The sequence below is a fragment of the Rhinoraja longicauda genome, chromosome 6, assembly GCF_053455715.1.
Source record: "Rhinoraja longicauda isolate Sanriku21f chromosome 6, sRhiLon1.1, whole genome shotgun sequence".
Taxonomy (NCBI): domain Eukaryota; kingdom Metazoa; phylum Chordata; class Chondrichthyes; order Rajiformes; family Arhynchobatidae; genus Rhinoraja; species Rhinoraja longicauda.
In genome coordinates, this window is record NC_135958.1 from 80,297,787 (window position 1) to 80,320,410 (window position 22,624).

Below are 22,624 nucleotides of genomic sequence, written 5' to 3' on the forward strand. Positions count from 1 at the left end.
ATTAATGTACAAGTACCTGGGATACTGCACAATGCATGGCTTGTTGACACAGGCAGTTCCAGACTATCCAATTGCATTACATGGAAGAAGCTTAGCAAATCTTCCAGTGAGTCAAAGGATTCGAGGCTGGCGACGGTCCTTTATTCTAAAGGTTCTTTGCAAATGATTGTAACCCAATACCAAGTTCAATGGAAATGCATTGTACACAAACAAATCTTTGTGCAAATCTCTGGCGGTCAGGAAGTGCACAGTTAAAACACAACCTGGGGCTTTAGGCTGCTCTACCATTCTGAATGAAGTAGGAGGGAAGTCTCTTGCTTTCGGGAGCCAGCGTTTCTGTCCTGTTTTTCAGATTCTCAAGATAGAGCCACACAGCCGAGGATGCCAGTAATAGATATAGTTTAGTTTAGAGATGCAGCGTGGAAATCAGACGACCGTGTCCACGCCGACCATCGACCATCTGTTCACACCAGTTACATGTTATCCCAATTTCACATCCACTCCCATCCAACACACTAGGGGCAATTTACAGAGGGCCAATTAACCTCCAACCCGCACGTCCTTGAGATGTGGGAGGAAACTGAAACGCCAGGATCACGCTGTCATAGGGAGAGCCTGTAAACTCCACACAGACAGCACTTGAAGTCAGAATTGAACCCGAGTGTCTGGCGCTGTGTGGCAGCAGCTCTACCTGCTGTGCCACTTGATCCAGAACACTTGTAAAATGTATTTCATGCCTTCTCCGTATTTTACCATGCACTTTCATTCGTGTCTTCTGGTTACCTGCCTTTTTGAATATCAAAGCTCTATGGTGAAGACCTCCAATTAGGTTTAGTAATGCGTGTGCATTGTGAACAGGGTAGTTGAGCATAGAGGCAACAATGGTTCACGAATGCGAGCCGATTGAAGCCTCTGGTATATGCATGGCAGCACTTTGGTCAACGTGGGTTGTTTTTAAATGTGCTATACAAATAAAATTGACTTGACTTGACTTGACTCATGAGCCTGTGACTGGAAGGCATTGAATTCTCCAATGTTAGTTAAAACTGCCCCCCACCCTTTCTTTTCCCCCCTCTCTTCCATATGCCCAGCTCTGGTGGGTATCCATTTCTCCTCACTATCCTGCCTCTACTCTTCCACCCCCCCCCCTTCCCCGATCCCCTTCCACCTTTTATCCCGCCTTCTGCCTTTACATTTCATTCCTCTTCCCTCCTTATCTTGCATCCTTTTCTCTGTTTCAATTTCAATCCTTTCGACCACCCAAAAAAATGTTCCCAATGTTGGGGGAGTCCAGAACAAGGGGCCACAGTCTGAGAATAAAGGGAAGGCCATTTAAAACTGAGATGAGAAAAAAACTTTTTCACCCAGAGTTGTGAATTTGTGGAATTCCCTGCCACAGGAGGAGGCAGTGGAGGCCAATTCACTGGATGGATTTAAGAGAGAGTTTGATAGAGCTCTAGGGGCTAGCAGAATCAAGGGATATGGGGAGAAGGCAGGCACAGATTACTGATTGTGGATGATCAGCCATGATTACAATATAACATATAACAACTACAGCATGGAAACAGGCCTGTCCGGCCCTACCAGTCCACGCCGACCATTCGCTCTGACCTAGTCTCATCTACCTGCACTCAGACCATAACCCTCTAATCCCCTCTTATCCATATACCTATCCAATTTACTCTTAAATAATAAAATCGAGCCAGCCTCCACCACTTCCGCCGGAAGCCCATTCCATACAGCCACAACCCTCTGAGTAAAGAAGTTCCCCCTCATGTTACCCCTAAACCTTTGTCCCTCAATTCTGAAGCTATGTCCCCTTGTTGGAATCTTCCCCACTCTCAAAGGGAAAAGCCTACCCACGTCAACTCTGTCCGTCCCTCTCAAAATTTTTAAAACCTCTATCAAGTCCCCCCTCAACCTTCTACGCTCCAAAGAATAAAGACCCAACCTGTTCAACCTCTCTCTGTAGCCTAAATGCTGAAACCCAGGCAACATTCTAGTAAATCTCCTCTGTACTCTCTCCATTTTGTCGACATCCTTCCTATAATTTGGCGACCAGAACTGCACACCATACTCCAGATTCGGCCTCACCAATGCCCTGTACAATTTTAACATTACATCCCAACTTCTCAATGAATGATGGTGCTGGCTCGAAGGGCCAAATGGCCTCCTCCTAAACCTATTTTCTATGTTTCTACGTTTAATCCTATCATTTACACAGAGCCTCCCGTGACACTGTCCTCTCATCTACATTTCAGTCTTGTTTACGCATTAACCTCATGGCTAGCCAACTTATTCCCAGGTCATCAAAGTCGATGCACTTTACTGAGACAAAACACAAAATGTTGGAGGAACTCAGCGGGTCAGGCAGCATCTGTGGAAGGAACAGACACGTGGCATTTCGGGTCAGGACCCTTCAGACTGTAACGGGGATAAAGCTGGAGAAGAGAGACTGGGTTGGGTAAAACCTGGCATGTGATGCAGATGAGGAGGGTTGGATTGGCAGGTGGGTGGAGTAACAGATCTCTGACCATGGACGTTCATGATTTGCTTTTCTGGAAAGCTACAATGGAGAAAGTGCCATTTGACCCAGTAAACCGTGCGCCATGATTTTTCTCTAGGTTCTCTTGTTTCCACGAGAAAATCTCATCCTTAAAATTATTTTCCCAGTTTCCTTTGAACAATATGTTGAAGTTGTATAAAACATTGCTGAGGCCACACTTAGAGTATTGTGTTCAGTTCTGGGCATAATGTTATAGGAAAGATGTTGTCAAATTGGAAAGAGTACAAAGAAGATTTACGAGGATGTTGCCAGGACCAGAGGGTGTGAGCTACAGGGAGAGGTTGAGCAGGCTGGGTCTCTAATTCCTTGGAGCGCAGGAGGATGAGGGGTGATCTTACAGAGGTGTACAAAATCATGAGAGGAATAGATCGGGTAGATGCACAGAGTCTCTTGACCAGAGTAGGTGAATCAAGGACCGGAGGACGTAGGTTTAAGGTGAAGAGGAAAAGATTTAATAGGAATCTGAGGGGTAACTTTTTCACATAAAGAGTGGTGGGTGTATGGAAAGAGCTGCAAGAGGATGTAGTTGAGGCTGGGACTATCCCAACATTAAAAAAAACAGACAGGTACATGGATCGGACGCGTGCAGGTGGGATTAGTGTAACTGGGACGTGTGGGCAAGTTGGGCCGAAGGGCCTGTTTCCATGCTGTGTGACTCTGACTCTAATAGATATGGACTCAAATACCCTCAATAATTCTCGAATCAGTGATATAGATTGCTGATCTCTGCAGCCCAGGCAAGTTCAGATGCATTTCTCTTCATTGGCTTTCATTTGGCTAAACCATTTAGTTGCTTTCTCTGGTAATTCCAGAAATGTGTGATGGTTCTGGTAATGATTTCCATCCTGTGAAATGCCCAGGAACGTAGCTGTAGCATCAAAAAACACACACACGCGCACACACAGAGTGCTGGAGTAACTCAGCGGGTCAGGCAGTATCTCTGGAGAACATGGACAGGTGATGATTTGGGTTGGGACCCTTCTTCAGACTGAATGTAGCATTAACTGGACACTAACATTGATTAAATATCACTGGTTCCTTTTCTTTCAGACTCTGTTAGGCTGAGAAACTAGTTTCGTATCTTCTGATGGCCTTGTATTTATGGAGGACTGCAAGCCCGACAGTCCAGCCCCTCAGGACAGGCAAGAGGCAGCTAATCAGTTGTGATTCATTTCCTGAACACTCATTGTCTCATGATACTAACTCAGGTGCCATCAATCTGAAGAAGGGTCTTGACCCGAAACGTCACCCATTCCTTCTCCCCTGAGATGCTGCCTGACCTGCTGAGTTACTCCAGCATTTTGTGAATAAATACCTTCGATTTGTACCAGCATCTGCAGTTATTTCTTATACTAACTAAGGCGCTAGGTCAACTAGCAATCTACCTACTTCCATTTGGTGCGAATAATATAAAATGGTGCTATATTTTAAGAGCATTGTGTAATACTTCATGTATCCTGTGCCTTTGTCTCTGGTTGATGAATCAATACCCTGCCTACTTTGTAGTTTTTCGACCGGCGTAATTGGGATTGAGTGTAGATGTATCCTTTCTGTTACAGTCACCCATTCCTCTCCAGAGATGCTGCCTGACCCACTGAGTTACGCCAGCATTTTGTGACTATCTATAGATCTCAGCATTTGTGGCACGCCAATTCCATAGACATCCTCCTTCAGGATCAGGTTGGGGCCCTTCTTCAGACTTGCTCCCACTCCGTTTAGTTTAGTTTAAAGATACAGAGCGGAAACAGGCCCTTTCAGCCCACCGGGTCCGCGCCGACCAGCGAGCCCCTCACATTAACTCGTCCCGACACGGACTAGGGACAATTCTTACATTTACCAAGCCAATTAACCTACAAACCTGTACGTCTTTGGAGTGTGGGAGGAAACCAGGCTGGATCTCTAAACCCGGAGAAAACCCACGCAGGTCACGGGAAGAATGTACAAACTCCGTACAGACAGCACCCGTAGTCGGGATTGAACCCGGGTCTCTGGTGCTGCATTCACTGTAAGGCAGCAACTCTACTGCTGCGCCACCGTGCCGCCCGTCTGAGATGGCTGAAGAGTCTTGCAGAAAAGTGGCCTCCGCATGCTTCCCACGGTGGGGAATCGACACGCTTGGTGTCTCCTCAGATGCTCACCTCCATTTCTAGTGACCACAGGCCATGTTGGTGAGAGGAGGTTACATCTCTTCATGGGAACTTTGAGAACATCTCTGAAGCGCCATCGATCTCTGCCTTTCAGAATGTGCAGGAAGGAACTGCAGATGCTGTTTATACTCTGGAGATAGACACAAAATGCTGGAGTAACTCAGCGGGACAGGCAGCATCTCGGGAGCAGGAATGGGTGACGTTTCGGCTGCGGCTGGAGGCCCTGCAGCAGCCTGGGGCTCGCCTGGGCCAGGCACCGTTCCAGAAGGCCTGGCGCATGAACTGGACGGGCCTGGGCTTGCATGCGGTCTCAGTGGATTATTTCTATGCTCTTTGCACTAATTGGGGATTGTGCTTGGGTATGGCAATACTTTAATGAACCGAATGGAACAAAGAATTTCACTATACATCTGCACATGTGTTAATGAAGGACCATTGAACCATTCGTTCCACTTGGCATCATGTTTGGCACGGACATTGTGGGCTGAAGGGCCTGTGCCTGTGCTGTGCTGCCCGGTAAGTTACTCACCAATTCCCATATCTTTGAGATTCCGGAGGAAAGTGGAGCACCAGTGGTACCTAGGGTTGCCAACTTCCTCACTCCCGAATACGGGACATGGGTGACCTCACTGCCCCGCGCCCCACGTGACCTCACCCAGCCAGCGGCCACGTGCTCCCGCTCGAGTCCCTTATTTGGGAGTGAGGAAGTTGGCAACCCTACCAATATGGACAAGGGCGGTCCCGTACGGGACAAATTAATTTAGCCCAAAATACGGGATGTCCCAGCTAATAGGGGACAGTTGGCAAACCTAGTGGTACCTCAAGCAAGAGAGGCTGCAAACTCCACACAGATGGCTCCTCGGGTCAAGGTGGAACCTAGATAACTGGAGATGTGAGGCAGCAGTCTTACTAAATGGGTGAGCAGGCGGCCGATCTCTGTTCAACTACCATTACGCCATAGAGAGCATTTTATCGGGATGCATCACAGCTTGGTTTGGGAACAGCTCCATCCAAGACCACAAGAATTGGTAGTGAGTTGTGGACGCAGCCCAGACCATCATACAAACCAACCTTCCACCATTGACACTGTTTATACCTCCCGCTGCCTTGGCAAGGCCAGCAGCATAATCAAGGATGAGTCGCACCCTGGCCACTCCCTCTTCTCCCATCAGGCAAAAGGTATAGAAGTGTGTAAACGCACACCTCCAGATTCAGGGACAGTTTCTTCCCAGCTGTTATCAGGCAACTGAATCATCCAACCACACCCAGAGAGCAGTGCTGAACCACCATCTGCCCTATTAGTGACCCTCGGACTATCTTTGATCGGACTTTACTGGCTTTACCTTGCACTAAACGTTATCATGTATCTGTACACTGTAAATGGCTCGATTGTAATCACGTATTGTCTTTCCGCTGTCTGGTTAGCAGGCAACAAAAGCTTTTCGCTGTACCTCGCTCGGTACACGTGACAATAAACTGAAGAGTTTATATTTTTTTGCATCCTTTGAAGCGAATGGTTGCATTTGTGCAAAGACGCAGCATTGAGCTCGGTGCTGCAACTGCCCAGCGCTGGAGACTGATTACGCATGATTTACAAAAGGGGTGAGGCTTTTGCTTTGCCCTTGAAAGGGTTAACTGAAACTGAACTAGCAGCAGAGAGAGAACAAGGAAGTGCCTTGCCAAGCTGGGTTGTCTAGTTTTGAAAGTGGGAGGTACTAACACACACAGAGGTACTAACAGAAGCGGAGCCTTTGTGAGAACCAGACCTGTGGCTGTGGGAACCTGGGTGTGTTGGTCAGAGTCTCCGCTGGGTAAATCTCTGCCTCTCTCCTCAACATCATCCTCGGTCTCTTCGCACCATGGCTACTGAAGATAACTGCAAGGACCTAGTCTTTGAAGGATACTTGAAAAAGCGAAAAGATAAGATGGTGAGATATGAGCCGTGCAATCAGTTTAATTTGCAGGCAGGCAGTCAGAACCTCTTTCACATACGTAATTACCTTTTTGGATACCAAATACGAGAGGGCAAGGCTTTAAGGTAAGAGGGGCAAAGTTTAAAGGAGATGGGCCGAGCGAGTTTTTTACACAGAGTGCCTGGAACGCACCGCCTGGGGTGGTGGTCGAGGCAGATACCATAGTGGTGTTTAAGAGACTTTTGGACAGGCACGTGGATATGGAGGGATATGGAGGCAGATAACCATAGGTCTTGATGCCATGGCACGGACACGATGGGCCGAAGGGCTTGTGCCTGTGCTGTACTGTTCTATGCTCTATTCATAAATGTGGCATTAGGGTGTTTAAATATTCTCTAAAGGACTAACTATTGTGATTTCTCCTTCACTACAGAAGTTTGCTTGGGCAAAATACTGGTTTAGACTCCAAAATACGACCTTATTTTTCTTCACTGAGAAGCAGTGTGAGGCAGTAAGTAAACTTCGTAAAATAAATTAACTTCTCTTTTACTGTTGTTGCTCAATGGTTACCTTGAATAATCCTGCTGCCAATTTATCTCTTTCTAGTGCCATCTCCGTGGTCAATACTACATCTTCACGGTGAGCCCTTTTCAAAATATCAAATGTAACATTTAACATAGTTTAATATCTTATTACTCTGTGTCCTTGCAGCTGGTATTTCTACAGACTCTGCCATAATTCCTTACATCGTTTGGCCCATTGAATCTATTCTGAATCATCGTCCAGTCTGACCTGAAAAGCCACGTAACCATTCCCTCCACAGATGCTGCCTGACCTGCTGAGTTCCTCCAGCACAGTGTTTTGCTCAAGATTCCACCATCTGTTATTTAGAAACATAGAAACATTGAAAAAAGGTGCAGGAGGTGGCCATTTGGCCCTTCCAGCCAGCACCGCCTTTCATTGTGCCTTCTCCCCATATCCCTTGATTCCACTAGCCCCTAGAGCTCTATCTAACTATCTTTTAAATTCATCCCATGAATTGGCCTCCACTGCCTTCTGTGGCTGAGAATTCCACAAATTCACACTCTCTGGGCTTGAAAGTTTCTCCCCACCTCAGTTTTAAATGGCCTCCCCTTTATACTTAGACTTACTGAGTTACTCCAGCTTTTTGTGTCTATCTTCGGTGTAAACCAGCATCTGCAGTTCCTTCTTACACATTTCTCTAGAGATACTGCTTTACCCGCTGAGTTACCCCAGCACTTTGTGTCCATTTTGTGTAAACCAGCAACTGCAGTTCCTTATTTCTTGTGCCTTCACTCCCCACTCATTCCCTGTCGCGAATGCCCATTGATTTTCCTCCCCACCCCCAGGGTAACCAGCATAGTTACGGGGAGAAGACAGAGTGCTGGAGTAACTCAGCGGGTCAGGCAGCATCTCTGGGGAACATGGATAGGTGAGGTTTCACAGAGTGCTGGAGTAACTCAGCAGGTCAGGCAGCATCTCTGGGGAACATGGATAGGTGAGGCTTCACAGAGTGCTGGAGTAACTCAGCGGGTCAGGCAGCATCTCTGGAGAACATGGATAGGTGAGGTTTCACAGAGTGCTGGAGTAACTCAGCGGGTCAGGCAGCATCTCTGGAGAACATGGATAGGTGACGCTTCGGGTCTGGAGAAGGGTCCCAACCCGAAACATCACCTATCCACGTTCACAAGAGATGCTAGACACAAAAAGCTTGAGTAACTCAGCGGGTCAGGCAGCATCTCTGGAGCGAAGGAATGGGTGACGTTTCGGGTCGAGACCCTTCTTCAGACCTTGATCCATTCTCAAGTCTCAACCCGAAACGTCACCCATTCCTTCTCTCCAGAGATGCTGCCTGTCCCGCTGAGTTACTCCAGCTTTTTGTGTCTACCTTCTGTTTAAACCAGCATCTCCAGTTCCTTCTGACACGTTTCTCTGGAGATGCTGCCTTACCCGCTGAGTTACTCCAGCACTTTGTGTCCTTTTGTGTAAACCAGCAACTGCAGTTCCTTTTCTCTACAGTCACAAGGAGAACTTGCAAACTCCGCACAACTCCAGAGGCGGAGGTCAGGATTGAACCTGGGACGCTGGAGCTCTGAGGGTGACCCACTCTGACTGCCACACACACAGAAGGAAGTGCTCAGCTCTGACCTTCCTCAAGCAGCCAGTTCCCAATTTCAGACAGACAAAGGCAAAGGCTTGGTGCTTTAATTCCTCTCTTGCGTGAGCTTCCCCCATGAACCTCACCAGATTGGCAGCCCTGGTTACAACCTGATTGCCATTTAACTTGAACGCAGCACAATTGGTTTAGTTTACAGATGCAGCACAGAAACAGACCCTTTGGCCCATCAAGTCCACGCTGACCATCGATCACCTGTTCACACTAATTCTACATTCATAAGTGATAGGAGCAGAATTAGGCCATTTGGCCCATCAAGTCTCCTCTGCTATTCAATCATGGCTGATCTAACTCTCCCCCTCAACCCCATTCTCCTGCCTTCTCTCCATAACCCCTTGACACCAGCAGTAATCAAGAATCTATCTATCTACATCTGCCTTAAAAATTCACCAGCCTCTGACTAAAGAAATTCTTCTTCATCTTCCTAAAGAAACGTCCTTTCATTCTGAGGTTATGATCTCTGGTCCTAGACTCTCCCACTAGTGGAAACATCCTCTCCACATCCACTCTATCCAGGCCGCTCACTATTCTGTACGTTTCAATGAGGCCCCCTCCCGTCCTAAACTCCAGCGAGTACAGGCCCAGTGCCGTCAGACGCTCATCATATGTCAACCCGCTCATTCCTGGGATCATTCTTGTGAACCGCCTCTGGACCCTTTCCAACACCAGCACATCCTTCCTCAGATATGGGGCCCAACATTGCTCACAATACTCCAAATGTGGCCTGACCAGCCCCTTGTAGAGCCTCAGCATTACATCCCTGCTTTTGTATTCTAGCATTACATTTGCCAATGTTATCCACCTTTCGCATCCACTCCCTACACACTGGGGCCAATTAACCTACAAACCCGTACGTCTTTGGGATGTGGGGGGGAAACTGGAGCACCTGGAGGAAACCCACCAAGTCACAGGCAGAACATGCAAACTCCACACAGTCAGCACCCGTGGTCAGGACCGAACCCAGGTATCTGACACTGTGAGGCAGCGGCCCTGCCAGATGTGGCAGTGTGCAGGTCGTAGAGTTTTGAACAGGATGGCAAAGTTATTTTCAGAGACTGCATCAGTTCCTTGTGGTCTCTGCTGTACCTACTGCACCTGAACTACTATCTACCTAATTGGAGACCCTCGGACTATCCTTGATCGTCCTACACATATCGCTGTGTTGGCGATGCAGACCCGGTGGGCCGAAGGGCTTGTTTCCGCTCTGTATCTCTAAACTAAACTAATCTAAGGGTCTCGACCCGAAACGTCACCCATTCCTTCTCTCCAGAGATGCTGCCTGTCCCGCTGAGTTACTCCAGCTTTTTGTGTCTGTATAAGAATCAGAATCAGAATAGCCTTTATTGTCATCCAAAAAAACAAGTCTTTTGGACGAAATCCCGTTACCCGCAGTCCAACAATAAGAGCAATAAAAATAACCAATAACACACACAATCACAAACCAACACAAAACAAAAACAAAAAGAAACATCCGTCGCAGTGAGTCTCCTCCAGTCACTGTGATGGTAGGCCAGAATGTCTTTTCTCTTCCCCTGCCGTCTTCTCCCACGGTCAGGCTGTCCACGTTGGGGCGGTCGGGGCTCCCGACATTGAAGCACCCGCCGGGCGGAGAAAATCCTGCTGCCACGCCGGACGGTGAAAGGTCCGCAGCGGGCCGACCCAAGCCCCGCGATTCAGGTCGGACAATTCGGGCAATGATTGGTGCACTCTGTCTAAGATGTCAACTTATTTACATCGGCGAAACCAAGCGCAGGCTCGGCGATCGCTTCGCTCAACACCTGCGCTCGGTCCGCGTTGGCCAAACTGGTGTCCCGGTGGCCGAGCACTTCAACTCCCCCTCCCATTCCCAGTCTGACCTTTCTGTCATGTGCCTCCTCCAGTGCCATAGTGAGGCCCTACCGGAAATTGGAGGAACAGCACCTCATATTTCGCCTGGGCAGATTGCAGCCCAGTGGTATGAACATCGACTTCTCCAACTTTAGATAGTCCCTCTGTCCCTCTCTTCCCCTCCCCCTTCCCAGATCTCCCTCTATCTTCCTGTCTCCACCTATATCCTTCCTTTGTCCCGCCCCCCTGACATCAGTCTGAAGAAGGGTCTCGACCCGAAACATCACCCATTCCTTCTCTCCCGAGATGCTGCCTGACCTGCTGAGTTACTCCAGCATTTTGTGAATAAACACCTTCGATTTGTACCAGCATCTGCAGTTATTTTCTTATACTGTCTAGGGGCGTGCTCAGCTCATGAAAGGTACTGCAACAAGGCACAGCATGCACTTTGGCAGGGAACAGGAGGAGCTGGTTAAATTACCCCCCCCATATTGTGGGAAAGGAGCCTTTTTCATCTGGCACAAGGCGTGGGAAATCGAAGGAGTAAACCTCCTTGAGGCAAATTCACACAACCCAGGCGGTGACGTTCACATCCACAGTGCAGGTCACTGGATGATTCATCGTGCAGGTAACAATCTACAGCCCTGAGCCAAACCAGGTGACAAAACATGCTGAAGTATCTGTTTTGTTCCTTCAGCATTGTGAGCTGTTAGTATTGTTCATTGTTTAAACTGCATTTACATTACATTTAGTAGACCATTCAGCCACCTTCCCCTCCCCCCTCCCCCTTCCCCTCCCCCTGCCTGTTTCACAATTCAATGAGATCATGACTATTTGGACCCATACCTTCCTCCAATCTGTCTGCAGATTAAATCTCCTTCTACAATCACACACAACAATCACTCCACACTTTGACTGGGGAGAAGGCAGGCACGGGTTACAGATTGGGGGACGATCAGCCATGATCACAATGAATGGCGGTGCTGGCTCGAAGGGCTGAATGGCCTCCTCCTGCACCTATTTTCAACGTTTTTATCTCTACTCCTACAGCAACATTTCTTACTTTGTGATCTTCCCTCACCATGTCTCTGTATGCTGTGAACAGCTCAATTGTAACTGTGTATTGTGTTTCCGCTGACTGGTTAGCACGCAACAAAAGCTTTTCGACAATAAACTAAACTATACTGAAACTGAAAACCATTTAAAACTGAGGTGAGAAGAAACTTTTTCACCCAGAGAGTTGTGAATTTGGGGAATTCTCTGCCACAGAGGGCAGTGGAGGTCAATTCACTGGATGAATTTAAAAGAGAGTTAGATAGAGCTCTAGGGGCTGGCGGAATCAAGGGATATGGGGAGAAGGCAGGCACAGGTTACTGATTGTGGATGATCAGCCATGATCACAATGAATGGCGGTGCTGGCTCGATGGGCCAAATGGCCTCCTCCTGCACCTATTTTCTATATTTCTGTTTCTATGTTTCTATTTCCATCTCTGACAAAGTTACTGAGAAGAGAAAAAAGTGGCACGGTGGGTAGAGACGCTGCCTCGCAGCGCCAGAGACCCAAGTTCGATCCTGACCTTGGCTGCTGTCTATGTGGAGTTTGCACATTCTCCCAGTGACTGTTTGGGTTTCCCAATTGGCCCTCTGTAAATTGCCCCCAGTGTGTAAGGTGCAGAGAAGGTGGGAATAACATAGAACTGGTGAAACTGGTGATCAGGGATAGATGATGTTTCAGGTCAGGGCAGGTAAGAGTCAGAAGGATCCTGACTCGAAACGTCACCTATCCATGTTCATCAGGTCATAAGTGATAGGAGCAGAATTAGGCTATTTGGCTCATCAAGCCTCCTCCGCCATTCAATCACAGCAGTGCAGGTACAGCCATGTTGGCCTTTGTGACAAGAGGAGTTGAGTATAGGAGCAAAGAGATCCTTCTGCAGTTGTACAGGGCCCTAGTGAGACCGCACCTGGAGTACTGTGTGCAGTTTTGGTCTCCAAATTTGAGGAAGGACATTCTTGCTATTGAGGGCGTGCAGCGTAGGTTTACTAGGTTAATTCCCGGAATGGCGGAACTGTCGTATGTTGAAAGACCGGAGCGACTAGGCTTGTAAACACTGGAATTTAGAAGGATGAGAGGGGATCTTATAGAAACATATAAGATTATTAAGGGATTAGACACGCTAAAGGCAGGAAACATGTTCCCAATGTTGGGGGAGCCCAGAACCAGGGGCCACAGTTTAAGAATAAGGGGTAGGCCATTTAGAACGGAGATGAGGAAAAAGTTTTTCACTCTCAGAATTGTAAATCTGTGGAATTCTCTGCCTCAGAAGGCAGTGGAGGCCAATTCTCTGGATGCTTTCAAGAGAGAGCTAGACAGAGCTCTTAATGAAAGCGGAGTCAGGGGGTATGGGGAGAAGGCAGGAACGGGGTACTGATTGTGAATGATCAGCCATGATCACATTGAATGGCGGTGCTGGCTCGTAGGGCCGAATGGCCTGCTCCTGCACCTATTGTCTATTGTCTATGGCTGATAATCTCTCCCTCCTAACCCCATTCTCCTGCCTTCTTCCCATAACCCTTGCCACACGTACTAATCAACAATCTATCTACCTCTGCCTTAAAAAAAAGACGGCACTTGTTCTCCAGGGCTGCTGTCTGACCTGCTGAGTTACTCCAGCATATTGTGTTTTTCCTTGGTAAACCAGCATCTGTAGTTCCTGTTTCTCCGTGAATGGACGATTGATGGTCAGAATGGATGTTTCCATGCTGTATCTCTAAATTAAACTACACTAAACACCTATACTGGGGCCTGTTCCTGTGTTGGACTGTTCTATGATCTATGTGTAGCCCTTGTCGAGGCTTAACCTCCAGTTACCAGTGTTGAAGAAACAATATCACAGTAGGATCCTCTGACTTTGTCAACGACATTTACAGGTAATCCCACGTAGTCAGAGTTTCTAATCTCCAGAATTTACCCCAACAACAGGTTCAGTCGGTGAGAGAAATCAAAGACAGGAGCCGTGAATACCTATTTGAAATGGTCATGAAGAATGGCAAGAGGAAGTTGCTGGTAAGTTTGTGGGGGGGGGGCAGAGGCTCCCTGGTGCCTGGGGGGAGGGGGGGGGGTTAGAGAAAGCAGTGGTGCAGCCGTGAAGATCGATAAATGCACATCGCACGTCATGATAGCAACAACACTGGAACCCTGAGATACAATCAGGCAGAGGATTAGAGCCAACACAACGGGCCAAATGACACTTGGCTTAAAGGGCCCATGGCTCCAGTAGAATTAGTGACACAGGCAGGGCAGCAGAGTAGCACAGCTGGTAGAGCTGCACCTCTGGAGAACATGGAGAGGTGTCGTCTCCCAGTCGGGACGCTTCCAGGGATACTGGGGAATGTGTGTGTATATGTATATGTGTGTGTGTATGTATATGTGTGTGCATGTATGTATATGTGTGTATATATAGATACACACATATATAAATATATACATATACACACACACACACACACACACACACACACACACACACACACACACACACACACACACACACACACACACACACATTCTACAGCATCTCTGAAGAAGCCTCCCGACCAGGAAATTTCATATATATATGTATGTATGTATATGTGTATATATATGTGTGTGTATATATATATGTGTATGTGTATGTATGCATGTGTGTGTAAATATATATGAATATATATGTGTGTATGTGTAAATATATATGTATATATGGTGGCTATACATATATATGTATATATGTGTGGGTGTACACATATATATGTATGTGTGTGGGTGTATATGTATATGTGTGTACATATATAAGTATATGTGTGTGTGTATGTACATGCACACATATGTGTACACACACAATAATAGTGCAAAACGACAACACCAATGCCCCCAAGTCTATGTAGTTCAGAGCTTATCCTGAGGTTGTTGTGTTTAACAGCCTGATGGCTGTAAATGGTGGAGTAGACTCGATGGGCCAAATGGCCTAACTCTGCTCCTATAACACATGAACTGATGCGGTTCACTGCGTGAGTGGGGATGTTGACGCACCCATTTCTCCTCCTTGCCTCCCCAGGCTGCAGAGAGCTCGGATCTGCGGGCAGTGTGGATGCAGTTCCTCTGGAAAGCCATGCAGCTTCCGGGGCCGGGGAAGAGGAACTCGGCCTGCACATGGTGAGCTCTCCATCAATCAATCCATCAATCAATCAATCAATGAAAGTTTATGATCATATGTGAAATGTCACGGGGAGATTCTTTGTTTTGCACACACAAGAATGCAGAGTCGCTACTTGTAGGGCACTGCCAAATTTACAAAGTATTCCATTTAGTCCCCAATTGTCCCGCCATGTTCTCTCAGCCCTCCCCCCCCCCCCCCGCTCCCCAAAGTATATAAAATTATGAAGCAATGTTCTGATTGGCAGATGGGCGGATTAGTAGTCCCCCGGAGTGGACTGCGTGTGCGTGTGTTTACATATATGTATGTTTAGTGTTTGCTGTTGCAAGTATGCATGTTTTGTGTATGTATGTATTTTCAACATGTGCATGCATGTGTGTGCCTGTTTACACATATGCATAGCGGCCTGTGTTAGTCCTTGCCCACAGTAGGGTGCATTATTGTTGGATCTCTCTCCCCCCCCTCCCCTCTCACTTTATCGCTGTCTGTCCATCCCCCCCCAGGCACGACATTCCCCACCTGATTCAAAGGGCAACCTCGCTCTGCCAGGATAAATCCAAGCGAGAGAATTCTATGGGATCGCTCAGCTCCACAGACACACAGAGTGAGGACAACACGTCTGACACCGGCCATCTCTCATCCTCCGCCGCTTGCCGACAGTCCTTCTCCGCCTCTTTAGGTCAGTGGTTCAGGTTCATTATTGTCACGTGTACCGAGGTACAGAGGAAAGCTTTGTTTCGCACGCCATCCAAACGGATCAGATAATACGTGTATGAAGGAACTGCAGATGCTGGTTTACACCAAAGATAGACCCAAAAAGCTGAAGTAACTCAGCGGGACAGGCAGCATCTCTGGAGAGAAGGAATGGGTGACGTTTCGGGTCGAGACCCTTCTTCAGATAGATAATACTGCACAGAAATCATGTCAAACTCAAGTTCGGTGGGTAGAGCAAGGGGGGAGATACAGAATACTGTTTTCAGCATTGTAGCACATCAGCTCCGAGGATAAAGTCCAACGTCCACGATGGGTAGAGGTGAATTCCCCGAGTGTCCAGGTTGTGCAGAGCACTTGCAGAGACGGATTTCTCCTGCGCTTGTCTCAGGAGTGGCACATTGGGTAGAGCGGCTGTCTCAGTGCCAGACGCTCGGGTTCGATGGTTTGTGGAATTAATTGACGTCCAGGTTTGTGGAATTAATTGGCCCTCTGTAAATTGCCCCTAGTGTGTAAGGAGTGGATGAGAAAGTGGGATAACATAGAACTAGTGTGTAGGGAAAAAAACAACTGCAGATGCTGGTTTAAATCGAAGGTAGACACAAAAAGCTGGAGTAACTCAGCGGGTCAGGCAGCATCTCGGGAGAGAAGGAATGGGTGACGTTTCGGGTCAAGACCCTTCTTCAGACTGACACCCATCCCTTCTCTCCCGAGAAGCTATAAAACTAGGATGAACGGGTGATTAATGGTCCGCATCGATGGGCACATGGACCTGTTTGAATTCTGTGACTTTCAATTTCAATTTCAATCAATCTCAGTCGCATCGAAGGGACTTCTTTTTCTCAATGGTTCCGTGCCAGTACGAAGGAACAACCCCATTAGACTCTTGTACATAGACGGGCTTGTATTCACTGGAATTTAGAAGGATGAGAGGGGATCTTATAGAAACGTATACAATTATAAAAAGACTGGACAAGCTAGATGCAGGAAAAATGTTCCCAATGTTGGGGGAGTCCAGAACCAGGGGCCACAGTCTAAGAATAAAGGGGAGGCCATTTAAAACTGAGGTGAAAAAAAAAGCTTTTTCACCCAGAGAGTTGTGAATTTGTGGAATTGTCTGCCACAGAGGGAAGTAGAGGCCAATTCACTGGATGAATTTAAAAGAGAGTTAGATAGAGCTCTAGGGGCTAGCGGAATCGAGGAATATGGGGAGAAGGCAGGCACGGGTTACTGATTGTGGATGATCAGCCATGATCACAATGAATGGCTGTGCTGGCTCGATGGGCCGAATGGCCGCCTCCTCCTGCACCTATTTTCAATGTTTCTATATCGTCATTCATGCCTTCAACCCCATGTTGATTCTGCCTGCCACTACACTACACTAGAGGGCAGCCACGAGCAGCCAATTAACCCACAAACCCGCACTTCCTTGGGTTGTGGGAGGAAACCGGAGCACCCGGAGGAAACCCACGCGGTCACTGGGAGAACGTGCAAACTCCACACAGACACCACCCGAGGTCAGGATCGAACCAGGACCCTGGAGATGGCAGCACCATTGGGAATTTAGAAGGATGAGAGGGGATCGAATGGCCTCCTCCTGCACCTATTGTCTACTGTCTATAGACAACCAGTTTGTGAAGCAGCTTTCTCTTTGCTTTGAGGAGTGGCGTGGGTATACAGAACGAGCTGCCAGAGGAGAAAGCTGGGCTCAACTCCCTCCTCAGATGCTGCCTGACCCGCTGAGTTTCTCCAGCACTTTGTGTTTTCCTTGGTAAACTAGTGCAGTTCTCCGTATATATTTTGTGTTTTTTCTTCACATAAGTTCCAAGAGTGCAATTTTTTTATTACTGGATAGGTGACGTTTCACAGAGTGCAGGAGTAACTCAGCAGGTCAGGCAGCATCTGTGGAGAACATGGATAGGTGACGTTTCACAGAGTGCTGGAGTAACTCAGCAGGTCAGGCAGCGTCTGTGGAGAACATGGATAGGTGATGTTTCACAGAGTGCTGGAGTAACTCAGCGGGTCAGGCAGCGTCTGTGGAGAACATGGATAGGTGACGTTTCACAGAGTGCTGGAGTAACTCAGCGGGTCAGGCAGCGTCTGTGGAGAACATGGATAGGTGACGTTTCACAGAGTGCCGGAGGAACTCAGCGGGTCAGGCAGCATCTCTGGAGAAGAAATCTGAAGAAGGGTCTCGAACTGAAACGTCACCTATTCCCTTTCTCCAGAGATGCTGCCGGGCTGCCGAGTTACTCCAGCATTTTGTGTCCATCTCTGGAGAACATTGACAGGTGACGTTTCAGGTCGGGATTGTTCTTCAGACTTCTCTCTTGGACTGGCTAAGTGCTGGGAGTCTTGAGTTATGATGTGATCTCTGATTTCAGATGAATCCTATAACATGCGCTCCAGCAACATGACGTCATCAAGTGAAGGAGGAGATCCCATGGACAATGACCGCGACACCTCATCGCAAGGTAGCAACGAGGACTTCCACCGTTCTGCTTCACACGGGGGGGGGCTGTGGGTTTAATTGAATGGATTTCTGCGCCGATCTCTGTCGGAATGAACTTGAAATTAGTTTGAGATGGAGTGTGTGTCGGTGGATACGTCCTGGGCCTGGACCGGGGCTGTGCTGCTCCCAGCTCTCTCCTGCCCCAAGGATCCTTGTCCTTTCCCCGTCTCCTGACCCCTTCCCCACCACCGACCCCCTCCTCGTCCGCCCAAAGGGAGTGTCCAGGTGAGCAGAGAGTAGGGGGTGCGGACTATCTCACTCCCAAATACGGGACAGAGGGTGACGTCACCGCCCCGCGCCCCACGTGACCTCACCCAGCCAGCGGCCACGTGCTCCCGCTCCAGCAATGGCGGCCGGGAGGCGGGTTGCTAGGCAACCTCCGTTAGGCAAACACACTCCGTTAGCCTATGCCGTCCCGGCCGACAGTGGCCCCGCGGGCTAATGGAGTGTGTTTGCCTAACGGAGGTTGCGTAGCAACCCGCCTCCCGGCCCCCGGGCCTAATACGGGACAGGGGCGGTCCCGTACGGGACAAACCAATTTAGCCCAAAATACGGGCCGTCCCGGCTAATACGGGACAGTTGGCAACCCTCGCTGAGAGAGACACAGGGTGAGTCCCAGGGGAGGGGGTAACGCACAGGATCAGGCCCAGGGGGAACAGTAGTATTTGGGATGTGGGAGGAAACAGGAGCATCCGGAGGAAACCCACACGGTCGCAGGGAGAACGTGCAAGCTCCACACAGACAGACAGCACCGGAGGGCAAGGGTCAAGAGTGCTTCATTCTCACGGATGTCCCAGATAGGACAATGAAATTCTTACTGTTCCATCTGGGTCAAATGGCAACAAAACACTCGTGACACGCGTGCTCCTGCCCTCCGGTAACACGCGTGCTCCTGCCCTCCGGTGACACGCGTGCTCCTGCCCTCCGGTGCGGTCTGACGGTGTTTAGGAATGAACTGCAGACCCTAGTTTAAACCGAAGATTGACACAAAATGCTGGAGTAACTCAGAGGGACAGGCAGCATCTCTGGAGAGAAGGAATGGGTGACGTTTCAGTCTGAAGAAGGGTCTCGACCCGAAACGTCACCCATTCCTTCGCTCCAGAGATGCTGCCTGTCCCGCTGAGTTACTCCAACATTTTATGGCTATATTTATATACACACACACGCACACACACACACACGCACACATGCACACATATGTGCACACAAAACAAAAAAAACAATAATAGAGCAATAATAATAATAATAGTCTATGTAGTTCAGAGCTCATTTAAGGTTGTAGGGTTTAATGGCCGAATGGCTGTCGGGATGGAACAAGCAGATGGTCATAGGATGGAGGTGTTCACATCTCCGCCTGCCCAGTGGGGAAACATAGAAACATGGAAAACAGGTGCAGGAGGGGGCCATTCGGCCCTTCGAGCCAGCACCACCATTCATTGTGATCATGGCTGATCGTCCACAATCAGTACCCGTGCCTGCCTTCTCCCCATATACCTTGATTCCGCTAGCCCCTACAGCTCTATCTAATTCCCTTAAATTCATCCAGTGAATCGGCCTCCACTGTTTTCAGTGGCAGAGAATTCCACAAATACACAACTCTCTGGGTGAAAATGTTTCTTCTCACCTCAGTTTTAAATGGCCTCCCCTTTATTCTTAGACTGTGTGGCCCCTGGTTCTGGGCTCCCCCAACATTGGGAACATTTTTCCTGCATCTAGTTTGTCCAGTCCTTTTATAATTTTATACGTCTCAAGGAGATCCCCTCTCATCTTTCTAAACTCCAGTGAATACAAGCCCAGTCTTTCCAATCTTTCCTCATATGACAGTCAATAGACAATAGACTATAGGTGCAGGAGTAGGCCATTCGGCCCCTCGAGCCAGCACCACCATTCAATGTGATCATGGCTGATCATTCTCAATCAGTACCCCGTTCCTGCCTTCTCCCCATACCCCCTGACTCCACTATCATTAAGAGCTCTATCTAGCTCTCTCTTGAATGCATTCAGAGAATTGGCCTCCACTGCCTTCTGAGGCAGAGAATTCCACCAATTTACAACTCTCTGACTGAAAAAGATTTTCCTCATCTCCGTTCTAAATGGCCTTCCCCTTATTCTTAAACTGTGGCCCCTGGTTCTGGACTCCCCCAACATTGGGAACATGTTTCCTGCCTCTAACGTGTCCAACCCCTTAATAATCCTATATGTTTCGATAAGATCCCCTCTCATCCCGCCATCCCGGGGATTAACTTGGTGAAGCTACGCTGCGCTGCCTCAGAGAGGAGAGGTCTGCACTGCCCCATCTGTCCAGGCTGCCCGCTCAAGTTTATTTCCTTTATTTCCAGCGACTGCGGATGACCAAAACAAACAGGAGGTGGAGACAGACGATGCTCCAAGCCCGGGAGCAGAGGCCATGGATCGAGGTACTCCCCTTCACTCAGCCTGCTTTTACTGACATGTTTAAAAGACACAGAATGCTGGAGCAACTCAGCGGGTCGGGCAGCATATCTGGAGAACGTTTCGGGTCGGGACCCTTCTTCAGACTGATTGTGGTTGGGGGAGGGAACTGCAGATGCTGGTTTATACCAAAGGTTAGACACAAAGTGCTGGAGTAACTGAGCGGGTCAGGCAGCATCTCTGGAGAGACCGGTCGCCCATTTTTTTTCTCCAAAGATGCTGCCTGACCCGCTGAGTCATTCCATCACTTTGTGTGTGTCTATGGTAGAAGAGAGGTTGATTGACACAGCGTGGAAACAGGCCCTTCAGCCCATCGAGTCCATGCCAACCGTTGATCACCGGTTCGTACACTAGTTCTATGTTATCCCACTTTCCCATCCACTCCCTACACACTAGAGGGCAATTTACAGAGGGGCCAGTTGACTTACAAACCCACATGTCTTGGGGATGTGGGATGAAACCGGATCACTTGGAAGGAACCCACGTGACCAGAGGGAGAACGTGCAAACTCCACACAGACAGCACCCGAGGTCAGGATGGAACCCGGGTCTCTGGGGATCGTGTGGCAGCAGCTCTACTTGCTGCGCCGCTGGTCTAGAACCTTCCAGCGTGACTTGCAGCTCCTCCTCAGACAGAGAGCTGACATCAAAGTCGTCAAAGACCCACAACTCCCCCTATGCACACCAAGGAGGGCGTACAGGGACAGTGTGTGTGTCGAGCGGGGAGAAGGAGGGATGACCGGGGTGGGACAAGGTGTTGGTCATGTATTTGATCGTTACACACTGTGTACATTTCCTTCCCCCCCTCCGCCCCCTAAAGGTTGCCTGATTAAAATCAGATTAGCAGTAGCTTTAGAAAGATGTTTCACCTGTGGCTGGAGGCTGGAACTAGGGGGCTGCCAGTAGATGAGAGAGTGACTAACTAATCCAGTCGAGAGCTCAGGAGAACCCCTCTACCTGAGAGTGTGGATGAGGACTAGACTCCTGTACTGAGAGTGTGGATGAGGGGTGGACCCCTGTACTGAGAGTGTGGATGAGGGGTGGACCCCTGTACTGAGAGTGTGGATGAGGGGTGGACCCCTGTACTGAGAGTGTGGATGAGGGGTAGACCGTGATGCATCCGTGGAGGGAATGACATCAAGCTGGGAAGAGCACTGAGAAGATGTGGACGGCACGGTGGCGCAGCGGTAGAGTTGCTGCCTTACAGCGAATGCAGCGCCGGCGACCCGGGTTCGATCCCGACTTCGGGCGCTTGTCTGTACGGAGTTTGCACGTTCTCCCCGTGACCTGCGTGGGTTTTCTCCAAGATCTTCGGTTTCCTCCCACACTCCAAAGGAGTGCAGGTTTGTAGGTTAATTGGCTGGGCAAATGTAAAAATTGTCCCTAGTGGGTGTGGGATTATGTTAGTGTGCGGGGATCGCTGGTCGGCAAGGACCCGGTGGGCCGAAAGGGCCTGTTTCTGCACTGTATCCCTAAACTAAATAAGTTGTGCTGTTGTTAGTGGGAACTTCATTGTTCCGTTTTGGGACATGTGACAATAAAACACTCTTGTCTTGCCTCTCAAGGGGCAATGTTTTCACTCGGAGGGTGGTGGGTGTGTGGAAGCAAGAGATCGTTGCCTCTGTGGGAGGGTGGTCTCGGGTTTGGCCATGACCTGTGCCCTTTGTTTCAGCTGTTCAGTCCGACCCTGAGGACCCTTTCGCCTCCCGCCCTGACCTCAGTCTACTGGACGCAATCATCTCGGACTTTAGACACTCGACCTCTTGCTGGCTGGACCCCACCAACGCAGAGTAAGTCCACAGGCGGCACGGCGATGCAGCGGGTAGAGCTGCTGCCTCACAGCACCGGAGACCCGGGTGCCATCCTGACTACGAGTGCAGTCTGTGCGGACTTTGTACGTTCTCCCGGTGACCGCATGGGTTTCTATCGGGAGCTCTGGTTTCCTCCCACACTCCAAAGACATCCAGGTTTGCAGGTTAAAATTACCCTGACCACTCATTTTAGAAACATAGAATATAGGTGAAGGAGTAGGCCATTCGGCCCTTTGAGCCAGCACCGCCATTCAATGTGATCATGGCTGATCATCTAAAATCAGTACCCGGTTCCTG

The 22,624-nt window shown here is 48.9% G+C and overlaps 1 protein-coding gene across 1 annotated transcript; it reads left to right on the forward strand.

Annotated features, from left to right (window-relative positions):
- Positions 1–6,572: 6,572 nt before the first annotated feature.
- LOC144594757 (uncharacterized) lies at positions 6,573–22,510 on the forward strand. The gene is made up of 8 exons (XM_078401602.1): positions 6,573–6,641; positions 7,233–7,265; positions 13,634–13,717; positions 14,745–14,842; positions 15,347–15,522; positions 17,939–18,028; positions 20,406–20,483; positions 22,189–22,510. The coding sequence occupies exons 1-8, from the start codon at positions 6,573–6,575 to the stop codon at positions 22,308–22,310; spliced, it is 750 nt and encodes a 249-aa protein (XP_078257728.1). The 3' UTR covers positions 22,311–22,510.
- Positions 22,511–22,624: the final 114 nt, after the last annotated feature.